Source organism: Vicugna pacos, chromosome 22 (genome assembly GCF_048564905.1).
Source record: "Vicugna pacos chromosome 22, VicPac4, whole genome shotgun sequence".
Classification (NCBI taxonomy): Eukaryota; Metazoa; Chordata; class Mammalia; order Artiodactyla; family Camelidae; genus Vicugna; species Vicugna pacos.
Window position 1 is genome coordinate 30,560,791 of NC_133008.1, and position 12,858 is coordinate 30,573,648.

A 12,858-nucleotide genomic window follows, 5' to 3' on the forward strand; every position below is an offset into this window, starting at 1 on the left:
GGTGGGCGCTCTGGAGGGCTGTGGGCAGAGGAGGGCGGGACCTGACTCAGGTCCTCACAGGCATCCTCTGACCACTTCAAAGAGGACAGACTCAGGTAGAAGCAGGGCCTCAGCAGCTTCCAGATCCTTTCTGTCCTTCAGGGCTCTGTTCCTAGCCCTGCCTCAGACAAATTCTCCCACTTTCCACTCCCGTAACATAAAACTGACTTGTCCTGCTCATTTGTTAAATATCCCAAGAGACTGCAGGACTCTCTGGGGCCTCTCCCATAGGAGGAGCACCTCAGAGACCAGAGGCTGGAGCTCAGGGTCGTGGGTTCCAACCCCAGCTCCCTAGATGCCCTTGGGAAGGCCCGTTATCCTCTCTGGATCTCAGTGTCCTCATCTACGAAATGGAACAGCAGCACCCACCCCACAGCGTGGCTGTGAGGAGTAACGCAGGTACTCACGCAGGACCACGCAGAGCCCACAGGGGGTGCTCTGAAAATGATTTCTAAATAAAAGATGGGGACGGGGCTGTGCCCCCCACCCCCCCACCCCCAGACTCACCCAGTGTGATGGGCTTGCTGTCTTCCTGGTCGGAGCCCATCCCTGCCCGGGGACTGCTGCTCTGCTCCGCGTCTGCAAAGAGAGGGAGGAGAAGTGGGTGACATTGCATGGACCCCCCACCCCGGAGGGGAGGAGACATCAGTGCCAGCGCTAGGCTGGGCCAGCGCCATGGAGATGGTGGTCTGGAACGTGGTGTGGACCCCTCCCTTGGCTGCTGCTCCAGGGGGCCACAGACGTCTGAGGTCGCTGGGGCACCTGGGTGGCTATGTGCTGGAGCGTGGGAGTCAATGCTCCCTGAGCCTCAGTTTCTCCAACTGTGAAGTCAGGATAGCTCAATTAATCCTGCCTCCACCGAATAAGGCGGGAGCTCTCATTAGGCTCATTTTACAGATAGGAAAACCGAGGGCCAGAAAAGTGAGTCCTTGACCCCTCAGGCCCCCTCCCCTCTGCCTCTGCCTTTGAAGTCCTGGGGGCCCAGCCATTGGTCTTGGGTTGCCACTCAGGGCTCCTCAGAGTGGGGGCTGAGGGGCGTCTTTCTGCAGCTCTAACGTCCGCCCTGCCCCCATCTGGCTTGGGGGCTTCTCCCACCCTGGCGCCCGCCCCTCCATCTTATCTAAAAATAATCAGGCTCCTTGGCAGGCCGGCAAAGCAGACAGACGCTGAGCTCAGCGTTATCGGCTCCGGAGGCCTAGACGGAGGCCAGCCCCGCTGCAGCCCCCACACTCTCCACCCTGGACTTGGAGCGGGGTTGCGGGGGCACACGGCCAAGTCCAGACAGACAGCAAGCCTAGCCCAACCAATTTGTCTCTCAGGTCAAGGATGAAGGTGGCAGGAATCTCCACCAACTGCCAGAGAAAGAGAATCAGGCCCCCCCCGCCCCCCGCCACACTCCAAGGCTGGGAGGTAATCGCTGTGTGACCTCAGGCAAATCACTTAACTGCTCTGGGCCTCAGTTGTCTCTTTCAGATGTGCAGAAGCACTGCACACACCGGCCTGACGGAGTTGTCAGGAGGCAGCAAGGAGAGGATACCGATGAAGCGCTTCCGGCACACCAAGCTCAAAAGACCGCCTGATGTCCACCCATTAGTGTTATTTCTCTTATTTTTAAATCCCCAAGATGGGCGCAGATGTGGTGTTCTGTGACTCCCTTAAAGCCTTAAGAGAGCCACAAACCTGGCATTGTCAGCGTACCTATTTTGTAGACAAGGAAAACAGGGTTGGAATGGCGAAAAAGTGCCCGCCCCATACCCCCTGTTAGTCTAGTGGATCCTTTGTGCGTGCGTCCAGACATCCAGCGCGGCGCATGCGTGAGCTGCCTGGCTCCTCGGACCCCACGCCCACGTTCCCGTCCCAGCCCTGGGAGCCGCAGAGGCCGCGTGGGCCTGGGGCGGTCACGTCCCCTCCCGGGAAGGGCAGCTCTGTGGATAATAGTAATGATGCCGCTGCCCACAACAGTTTCCGAGCCCTTGCCGTCTGCCTGGCATCGCTGTGTGCTGAGCACCTACTGGCGGCCAGGATTGAGGATGCAGTGCACAGCCCAGGAGCAGCCACGAGCTGCCTCAGTTTCCCCATCCACAACTGGAGCGGATGCAGGCAGCCTTCCTTGGCATGGCCACCTGGGCTGGGCAGGGCTGGGCAGCGGTTGAGGGGACGATGCCCGGCTCGGCCCCGCGCCCTGTGGCCGCTCCCGGGCTGGGCAGCCAGCAGCCCCTTGGAGCCGGCCCGTCCAGCTCGGATGGCCGCACAGCTGGGCACGGGTGGCCACGCCGTTGGGAAGAGCCCAGCCTGGGCAGCCAGCCGTCGGGCTCCAGGCCTCGGGCACAGACCCTCTTCCGGAACTGGTGCCCACACGGACTCGGCGGGCGGCAGTGCCGGGATGGCACCCAGGTGCTTACCCGAGAAGGGGGATGTTTCCTGAGCACCGCCTAGGAACCAGGCAGCTTGCACTCTGGAACCAGGCAGATGAGGCTGCAGGCCTCAGACACACTGCCTCGTCTCTCCCTGTGCCTCACTCCCCATCTGTGAAACGGGCACAACTATAGCACCTCCCTCAGAGGCTGGTGGTGAGAGAAAAGCTGATGGTGAATGCAATCACGTGCCCCAAACAGTGGCTGGTACAGTCAGCATTTCACCAACCGGAGGGAGAATTTTATTACTATTGTTACTATTTTCATTGTTGTTTCTGTCTTGGGTGCTCTTACTTTGTGGGGACAGAAAGCCACAGCCCTAGGCTGTAGCTGGCTCTAGTTTGGAGCCTTGTCCATTGTTCTGTGACCTCAGGCCAGCCATACCACTCGTCTGAGCCTCAGTTTCCTCACCTGTAAAATAGGAATATAATAAAACCCACTCAGGGTTTGTCCAGTCTCCAAGTCAGCTAATAGCAAATGTAAAAGGGTTGGCACCAAATCAACATTTTAATATGCGGCGGGTTTGGGGAGTGATTATAAATGAGACTGTGTTTTTAATTTAGGTTTCTAGTTGTTCGCTGCCAGCATGTAAAAATTTGATTGGTTTGGGGTTGTTAATCCTGCATTCTGCAAACTTACTGAACTCATGTATGAGCTCTAAGAATTTTTTTTTTTGGTAGATTCCTTGGGGTTTTCTATGTCATTTGCAAGTAGGGCTAGATTTATTTCTTCCTTTCCAATCTGTATGCCTCTGAGTTCCTTTTCTTGCCTTATTGCACTGGCTAGGACCTCCAGAACCATGTCGACTGGAAGTGATGAGAGCAAGTGTCCTTGCCTTGCTTCTGATCTTCAGGGGAACACATCCAGTTTCTCACTACTGAGAATGATGTTAGCTGTGGGTTTCAGCAGATCCCTTTATTGGGCTAAACAAACTCTCCCTTTTTTTCTATACTCCTAGGGTCTTTTTAAATTTAAATAAGTGTAGTTTCTATATAATATGATGCTGTAACTATATGCCATCTCATGAAATTTTTTTAACTTGATTTTTAGTGGTGTTGAAATACACATAAAATTTACCATTTAACCATTTCTAAGTGTAGTTTAGTGGCATTAAGCACATTCACATTGTCATGCAACCATCCTCACCCTCCATTTTCAGAACTTTCTCATCTTCCCAAGCTGAGACTCTGCCCCCATGAAACACTGACTCCCCACCCTCCCCAGCCCCTGGCCCCCACCATCTACTTTCTGTCTCTGTGGATGTGACTTCTCTAGGTTCTCCTGTGAGTAGACTCAGAGAGTATGTGTCCTGCTGTGTCTGGTTCTCTCACTGAGAATCACATCCTCAAGGTTTGTCCACATTGGAGCAGGTGTCACAATCTCCTTTCTTTTTCTTGTGCCATCTTCTATCTAATCATCTCTAAAACTTTGAAATACTTCTCAACTACCTGCTGACCACTTGCCTGTCATTTGGCTCCTGAGAACTTCCCGTCTTATAGAACTATCCAGGATAGGAGTCCCCAGCCACGAGACTTGAAATTTAAATTGGCCCAACTGAAACTGAATTAAAATTTCAGGACTGCATTCATACCAGTCACCTTTCAATACTCGACAGTCACACGTGGCTGGTGGCTATCAAACTGGACAGTGCCAATTATGCTATCATCACAGAAAGTTCTACTGGGCTGAACCGCTCTGGGTGTTTCCATGAAAAAGCAGGAAAAAAAAAAAAAGAAAGAAAGGACACAGATAATTCTTTCTCCTTCCATCTACTTAAAGACCCAGCCCTAAAATGGACCTTCCTTTGGTCTGAACAGATACCCCGAGTGGACAATGCCAGAAGCTGGCTAATGTCCAACGCCCCAGGACGCCCCATCCCCCAAGCAGGCAGCTTTCATTTGCTGAGTTTTCACTGTTTTAAGAGCTTCCTGGCACGAGATGATTAAATCTACCCAATTGATGAGGTTGGTAAACTGAGGCCCAGCTCAGAGAGTCTATATCCCAAAGCTGATGTCCAGTCGAAGAAGCTGTCTGCCTAGCACAGAGGTTCTTAACTGGGGCGATCCTGCCCCCAAAATGATGTCTGGGGACATCTGTGGCCATCATGACTAGGGGGCTCCTGGCTTTGGGTGGGGGCCAGGGAGGCTGCTCCACACCCCACAGTGCCCGGGGTGATTCCCCAGAGAGCGACCCTGCCCCAATGTCAGCAGTGCCGAGGAGGAGAAATCTTGGTCTAGATCCATCCATTCTCAGTGGGGGCAATAACTGGTTCTTGGGGGGATGGAGGGGGCTAAAAATTTTGCTCTTTTGATGTATAAAACGTAGATATATATATACACACACATATATACATATATATAGTACATAAATATATATGTATATATATCATCTGTGTTATTAAAATTTCATGATTCGGAGTGATTGGGGAAAAAAACATCTAAAAGCACTCTTCGGGGAAGGCAATAATGGGGAAAAAAAGGGCTCCTGTACAATTTTAAAGTGTTGTAAAAAGAGAAAGAAGAATATGAGAGAGACACTGCAGGCGACCTACCAGGTCTGAAACAATTACTTTGTTGAAAGTCTCCCGCTGTGTCTTCCTGCAAGTACTTTGACATCCCGGAGCCTCTATGGCCTCATTGATAACCTGGAGCTGAACTGCACTGCCGTTTCCTGTGATCACTGGGCAAACTGACTGCTGCGCACCTCCTGGGTGCCAGATGCCTGGGAGAACACAGCAGGGACCGACCGAGATGGGCAAAATCCCCTGCCCTCGTGGCACTGCTGTCCTCATGGGGAAGCGACAGGCAAGGAACAAGGAAGCAGATAAACCAGGAATATCGCTTCAGGCTGTGCCAGGTGCCAGGGAGGTCACACAGCCCGGAGACGTGAGATGGGAGTGAGGGGCTGCAACTGAAGCGCCTGAGAGGCTTGACAAGGCCACACTGGATGCAATGGTACATTCCAATAGTTAATACTTAGTCATTCCTTTGACTATGTCAGGCTGCAGGTTTCGCCTCCACTGACTCATCTCATCTTCGAAACTCCCCCAGGAGGGACATGCAATTATCACCTCCATTTTCCAGATGGAGAAACTGAGGCACAAAGAGAGGCGGTGACATATTCAAACTCACACAGCACCAGGTGGCAGCCATGGGCCTGGGCTCACTGCCCAGACACCCTTAGGATTCATATTTGGGTACTGTCCACTAAGGGGTCCAGTGGGCCCTTGGAGGGGGGCTCAGTTCTCCCACCCCTGACTCCAGGACCCCCTTCTTGTCAGTGGTTTGAGGTGACCCCCATGTTTGGACCCTGTTCTCTAACCAGTTGGATAAAGCCCCAAGCTGGGGGTCCCCTGCCGCTCTGCCTCTGCTAAAGATCCCTTCCATCACTAACTGTGGTGCTGGGGACACTAGGGGCAGAAAAATTCATTCATGTGTCCCTGCTCCAGTCACACTGACAAGCACCCCGTGGGAGCAGAGTCCCCAGCCCCTGCTGCGTAGGTCAGGGAAATTTTCAGAACACTGAGGTGAGAGCTGATGAGTAGAGTGAGAAGACACTAGTTAACAGTAATAATTAATAACAATAATACTAAGAAAAAATAACAATAAGAGCAACTGCCAAGCACAGACAGCTCACCAACACCAGACATCAGGCTACACATTTGACAGTCCTGGCTAACACCCTACAGCAACCCTTGACTGAGGCTGACAACCCCAGGTTACCCAGAAAGGGTGAGTAAGTTACCCAAGGTCACACAGCAAGGAAAGCGGACAGTCCGACCCGGTTTTATCTGCTCCTCTCTTAAAAACACATACGTGAACATCTCGTTGTATTTTACATCATGCCCATCACCGGCTTTAAAGTATCTGCCTGTTTATGAGTTTTCTGCTGACCTGGGCCCCTTCCCCAGGGTCCCCCACTGCCCATCCCTGCCTACGTGGTTCTCTGCAGCCTGGCTCATATCAGGCATTCGATTCGGCACTTGATGCTGCTCAAAATGGATCCTTGACCACACAAGGGAAACCTGGACACACTAGAGCAGGACCGCGAAACCAAGATGCATGCTCTCAGTGCCGAGTTGGGGATTTGGGGGATTTCCTGTGGGTGTGCCCCGAGGTGGTCACAGAATCCACCCCATTGTGGCATTTGGGGTCAAAAGGTATGGGCATCGCTGCCCAGGGCAGCTGTGGGACTCTTCAGAGTCTTGAAAATGCACTGGCATCTTGAGGAAGGAGCTGCAGGTTCCCAGGTGCTTGTCTGACCTTGTGGCATCTTTTAGAAACTAGAGCTGCCCCCCAAAACCTGGGTTTGAGCCCTAGCCCTGGCACAACTGGCCGTGTGACCTGGGACTAGTCAGGGGTCTCGCCTCTCTGAGCCTCGGTTTTCCCCAACTGTAAAGTAGGCGTTCTCCTCGGTTGTGTTACTTTATAGGGCAGTGAGGCTGAGATCAGAGGAGTCCCGGGAGGGGAGGGGCCAATCACAGTCAAAGGGACATATACTGTTTTGGTGACAGAATTTTTCCCAACTCAGAAGTTAAATGAAATTTGTCCTTCCTCTGCCTACAGCCCTCCAGGGCTCCCACCTCCCTCTGGGTAAAAGCCCAAGTCCTCCCTGCTGCCCACCAGGCCCTGCATGACCTGCCCTGTCCCCCCACTGCCCTCCCCTCCCCTCCTCCCTCTCTCCTCCTTGCTCAATCTGCTCCAGCCACCTGGCTGTTCCTCCAACATACCAGGCACAGTCCTGCCCCAGGGCCTTTGCACAGGCTGTTTCCTCTGTCTGGAACGCTATTCCTCGGGATCTACATGGCTCACACTCTCCCCTCACTCCAAGACCTTCCTCAAAGGTCCCCTTCTCCGAGAGACACACAAGGCTCTTTCAGCACCATGCAAGAAGCATGGCTAACCACACTCACACCAGTATAAGTCGCACTGGCCCTGGACAGCAGCTGTATTTCAAGTAACACTCTGGTTTGGCCCAGGACCAGTTCTCTCAACTTCCAGGTCCACAGGGTGTTCATGGGCAGTTGGAACGTCACCACCCCGTGGCCTTTTGCTCGAACACATGATCGTAGCAACAATAGAAATGTACACTGGGTCCCACTGACGGAGCGTACAAACTGTTCTTTCCTGTGCGTGGCCAAGAGCCCAAATTTGGTCTGTCCCAGCCCATGACAAAGGCACCGCCGTGGCCCCAGGTCTAGCCCTTCCCGCCCTGGAGCACCCACCCTCTTTGCACCAGACAACCCCTTCCATCCCAGTGGCTGAGACTCCCGCAGTTCCTAATTTGGAGATCAAGGCACCGCCCTGTCATTCATCTCCCAGGTGTTCATCGACCACCTACTACTTGCCAGGCACTGGCGAGCTAGCAGGGAGCCCAGGGAGAGGAGATAGACAGGAAACGAGCCAACAGAAGGAGCCGGAGATAATTTCAGTGGACCTGAGTTCCACTGAGGCAATAAAACTGGGTGAGAGGACAGAAAGTGGCTGTGGGGGTGACTTTTGACAGAAAAGTCAGGTGGAACCTCTCTGAGGACCTAGGAATGGGAAGGAGCCAACTGTGGGGAGAGCTGAGGGCAGATGGCGTGGCAAGTGCAAAGGCCCTGAGGCAGGAACAAGCATGGGATGTTGGAGTACCAGACAGAGCACATGGCTTAAACACGGGACTAAAGGTGAGTGACGTCAGACCACTCAGGGCCCCTTGGGCTGTGTGGGAAGTTGGGTTTTATTCTCATAGGCCATGAAGAGGATATGGCTGGGTCTATGTTGCATGTTAAAACATCTCTGGCTACAAGGATGTGGGAGAAATCAGAACCCTAGTGCACGGCTGGTGGAGATGTAAAATGGTGCGACCGCAGTGGAAAACAGCTTGGCGGCCCCTCAAAGTTAAACATAGACTCACCATATGACCGCAATTCCACACCTACGTATATCCCCAAAAGGACTGAAAACAGGGCTCAGATACTTGCACACCCATGTTCACACCAGCATGATTTACAGAAACCCAAAGGTGGAAACACCCCAAGTGTCCATCAACAGATGAACAGGTAAACAAATGTGGTCCATCCCTACAAAGGACTATCACTCAGTCTTAAAAAGGAAGGAAATTCTTACACCCGCTCCCATGTGGATGGACCTCGAGGACGTGATGCTCAGTGAGAGAACCAGACACAAAAGGATAAATACTGTCTGATTCCACTCACAGGAGTCCCTGGAGGAGTCACATTCACAGAGACAGAGAGTACACAGTAGGGGCAGGGGCTGGGGGAGGGGGCTGGGGAGTCAGTGTTTAGTGGGGACAGAGTTTCAGTTTGGGAAGATGAGAAAGTTCTGGAGATGATGATGGGGATGGCTGCACAACAGTGTGAATGTGCTTAACACCACTGAACTGTGCCTTTAAAAATGGTTAAGGTGGTGCATTTTATATTATATACATTTTACCACTGTAAAGTGCACACACACACACATAAACATAAAAGACATCTGGCTGCTGAGTGAATTCTGGACTCTCAGGGTCTGGTTAACCAAGGGGAGGGGTGGGCCAGCATCCTGGAGGGCAGCACAGCCTGGCCCAGGTGACGGCCTGGGGTGGACATAGGAGTCACACTTAATTTATCCTTGGGATGTAGAAAGGACAGGACCTGCTGAAACCATAATCACACTCATTTAAACCTGGCGAGTGCAGGCGAGTCCAGGGTCCCCACTCGGCTGGACCAGCATCGCTGCCATGGTGAGCTCGCCCGCACGGTTTCTTTTCCAACTTTAGCGGGCTTCCAAATGTAGCTGGCTCTGCCGGGCTGCCACGTCCGCCTCCCAACACCAGCCAGCTAGAGAGAGAACCAAAGCCAGGCCCTGGAATTCCCAGCTCCCGGGTGTCACCATCCATTTTTAAACATCAGCCAGCCGAGGTTCAATTTCGCTGTCCTGGAAGGCCATGCCATACACCTGACCCTGGCCTCCACCCTCCTCATGGTTGCCATGAACCTTCCCTGCCCTTCTCGCTCTTAAGCAAACTCCATCCATCTCTCCAAGCCCCAAGCTAGCATGCCCTCCTCTGCCCCCTGGTCTAAACTTTATCCTAATTCCAATCACACTGGACTGAGTCTGGGTCTTTAAACATATGAAAGTCCCAAGTCCTCCCTTCAGCCCACAGGGCCCTGCACAACCTGCCCTGTCCCCTTCCCGCCCTCACTTCTTCCCTGTCTCCCCCTGGCTCACTATGTTCCAGCCTCAAGGGCCTCCTTGCTGTTCCTCTAACACACCAGGCCTGATGCAGTCCTGCCCCAGGGCCTTTACACACGCTGTTCCTGCTGCCTGGAATGACTTTCCTACAAACACTTGCCTGGATCCCTCTCTTGTTTTATTCAGGCCTCTGCTCAAATGGGGCTTAGATGTCCACAGGACTGGGGCTTGAAGCTCTGAAAGTTCAGGGATTCACGTTCTCAATCACAAACTGTGATTCCTTCATTCAACACATGTATTGAGCACCTGCTGTGTACAAGGCCCTGTCCTAGGCTCTGGGGACACAGCAATGAACAGAAGAGACACAAAGCTCCTCCCCACGAGGTTCATGGTCAAGGTTTCCTCCCAGCCATCCTGAGGAGGGCCAAGGGTTGAGCCACAACAGGGAGGCCTCAGGTTAGACTGAACTTGGACTTCCCTGGTAGTGTGGCAGGAGGACCAGAACTGAAACTGCCCTGGGCTTCAAGGAATTCCAGTGCAAAACGTGACTCTTCCTGGAGACACCCCTCTTGCCCTTGCAGGTTCAAGACTGTGGGCCCCCAAGGCCAGCAACCTTGCGAACCGGCTATCATTCTCGCCAATGCTGTGTGACCTCAGCAAAAGTACTCTCCCTCTCTGAGCCCCTACACCTTGGTACAGAGGATCTAAACCCCCTGTGGGCCACTCCTCCAGGGGCCGTTTGGACAGACCAAAAGAAAAATGCAAGATGCTAGACGTTCACGGCCCTCGTCGGTCCCGGGGAAAATCTGGACAAGGCGTCGGGGCCGCGAGGCAGCAGGCCATGGCCAGGACGACCTGCTGGACGCCGGCCCCCGCCCGGGCCTCCCCCGCCGTGTCCTTCCTGACCCGCCGCGTTCCTCGAGTCTGGACCACACTTTCCATCTCCCTCTGCCCTGCCGCCGGCCGCTTGGGCCCCAGCCAACCTGCTTCGGAATCACTTTCAAAGAAAAGTTTCTTTTTTCTTCCCACCCGGCCTGCTCTCGCCCCCGCCTGCTCCGCGGCCTGGCCGCGGGCCCCGCCGGGCACTCGTGGGCGCCCCGGGCCGGCGGGCAGGGCGGCGCGGCCGGGCCCACGGCGGCCTCGGCCTGGGCCAGGGGCGTCCGCCCGAGGCCGGCGGCCAGGTCCCTGGGCCGCGGGGCCCGCGCCGAGGCCTGCAGGCCGGGGCTCGCCCCCGAGGCCGCTGCTGGCGGCCGCGCCGCCTGTGACATCAGCGCCCCGGCGGCCATCTTCTCAGCGCTGCCTGCCCGCTTCCAGACGCTTCTCCGGCCCGGCGGCCATTTTGTGGGCGCAGCGGCGCGCGGGCCGAGGGGGCGTCGGTGCCAGGGCGGGGAGGCCGCCCCGCGCCCCGCGCCGCCCCTCGGCACACCCCGGGCTCCGGGTGGCACCTCGGACGTGAAAAACAAGGTTAAAAATACCCACACATGCCCCCCCGTCCCCGCCAATGTCAAATGTGTCAGCGCCACCCGGGGAGGGGGCAGACTTAAAATAACTCGCTGTTTACATTGGGAGCGAATTCCTGGCTTCGCCGGCAGCCGAGCCAAGGCCTCGGCCTGCCTCCCTGGCAGGCCTGCCTCCCTGGCAGCCCTGCCGGGGGCGGGAGCCGCGAGCCGCATGCGCCCGCGGGCGGAGCGCGCACGTGCGGCCGCGGAGGGGCCGCAGCCCCGGAAGCCGCCCGCGAGGGCCCGAGGACGCCCCCGCCGAGCACGCGACGCGCGGGCGCTGCGAGCGGCCCGGCTGCCCCTCCTGATGTTCCTCGGGCCGTGTCCCCGACTAGGCAGCCCCGGGGGGGCCGGGGGAGGCCGGCCAGGCAGGCGGGCGGGCACCGGGGCTCTAGAGCCGGGCAGCCTCCGGCCGGCCCTGCCCTCGCGGGGCGAAGCCGCGGCCCCCTCCCTGTCTTGCTCGGGGCAGCACGGAACACTGGATCCTGCTTATTAGAACTGCCGTTTCCTTCTCTGCGGAAGGTAGACGGTGAGGGCCAAACGTCTCAGATTGCTGGGCGCCTGCATGGACAGAGCGGGGCAGAGACCGGAAGGGGCTCGCCCCCGGTCTCACGCCAGTAAGCTGACAAGCGGATTGGAGCTCAGTCACTCCCGGTGAAGCACCCACAACTTAACCCACTGCCTGGGACACAAGAGGAGGCTGGAAATTTGAGGGCCCAAGCCTGGAGGGAAGATGAGTGGGAGACTTGTTTCCTCCCCTGGCTTCCTGTAGCCTCTCTTCCCGGAGCCCGGCATGCATTCGGTGCTGCATAAATGCTTACACATAGCTGGCAGTCAATAGATGCTTGCAGACAAATGAGTGTGATCATTCCAGCAGAGCCTGGCACACAGTAGGCACCCAGTATATGTCTGTTGCATGAATAATTGGAATAATCCTGATAGGGCCTAGCATACAACAGGTACAAAACAAATGCCTCTCGATTGAATCTGAGGAATTCTGGGAAAACTGGGGGATATTCAGGAGGAAAGACCAAGTTTAGGGGTGGAGACCCCAGCCAGTGGTGATACAAGGGATTTCTACACTAGGCCCAGGGCAGGGTGTGGAATGTCACCAAAGCATTGCCCATCTCGGCCCCCATGGTTCTTCGAGGATCAGCAGAAATCCTCTTTTGAGAAGCCCATCCTACTGCTCCAGGTCCTGAATAGAAAAGGGAAAAATAGCAGAGGGAGAGACCTCTGGGCAGGAGTAACCCAAGAAAGTAACAGAAATCTGGCCTGGGGGCCCAGGAGGGCATCCTGGAGGAGGGGACACTGCAAGTGGGGCCTTGATGTCTGAGTAGGAGTTTGCCATGCACAGAATGGGCTTTTGGAAAGAGAGAATAGTGCATGAAAATAATAATAATCACGACTTACATTTATTGAGTGCCAGGAGCTACATACAATCCTAGGAGCTCCATACAGATTCAGAGAAGGGCAGAGGGGCCTCAAGGTTAGGCAATCGGGCTGAGCGAATGCAGCCAGGACTTGAACCCATGCAGAGAGACTTGGCCACACTGCATGCTTCCTCCCTGAATGTGTCTGGGTCTGGTAGAGACTGGGTGGGCACACCATGGGTGTGCAGCAGATATCTGGGGCAGGCTGGATTGTCCAGTTCCAGCCCTGCTAAGGGGCAGATGAAGCCAAGTCTGCCCACCCCCCCGCCAACAGACAGGGCTGCAGTTCCCAGGC

At 55.2% G+C, this 12,858-nt stretch overlaps 1 protein-coding gene across 7 annotated transcripts in view; it reads right to left on the reverse strand.

Annotated features, from left to right (window-relative positions):
• The window catches only part of NFIC (nuclear factor I C), a 61,361-nt gene that overhangs the window by 20,090 nt on the left and 28,413 nt on the right, over positions 1-12,858 (reverse strand). For all 7 annotated transcript variants that reach the window (XM_072948004.1, XM_072948001.1, XM_072948003.1 and 4 more), the window contains one exon: positions 547-618. In XM_072948004.1, the coding sequence (XP_072804105.1) occupies positions 547-618 (72 nt within the window). The remainder of the gene's footprint in view (positions 1-546; positions 619-12,858) is intronic.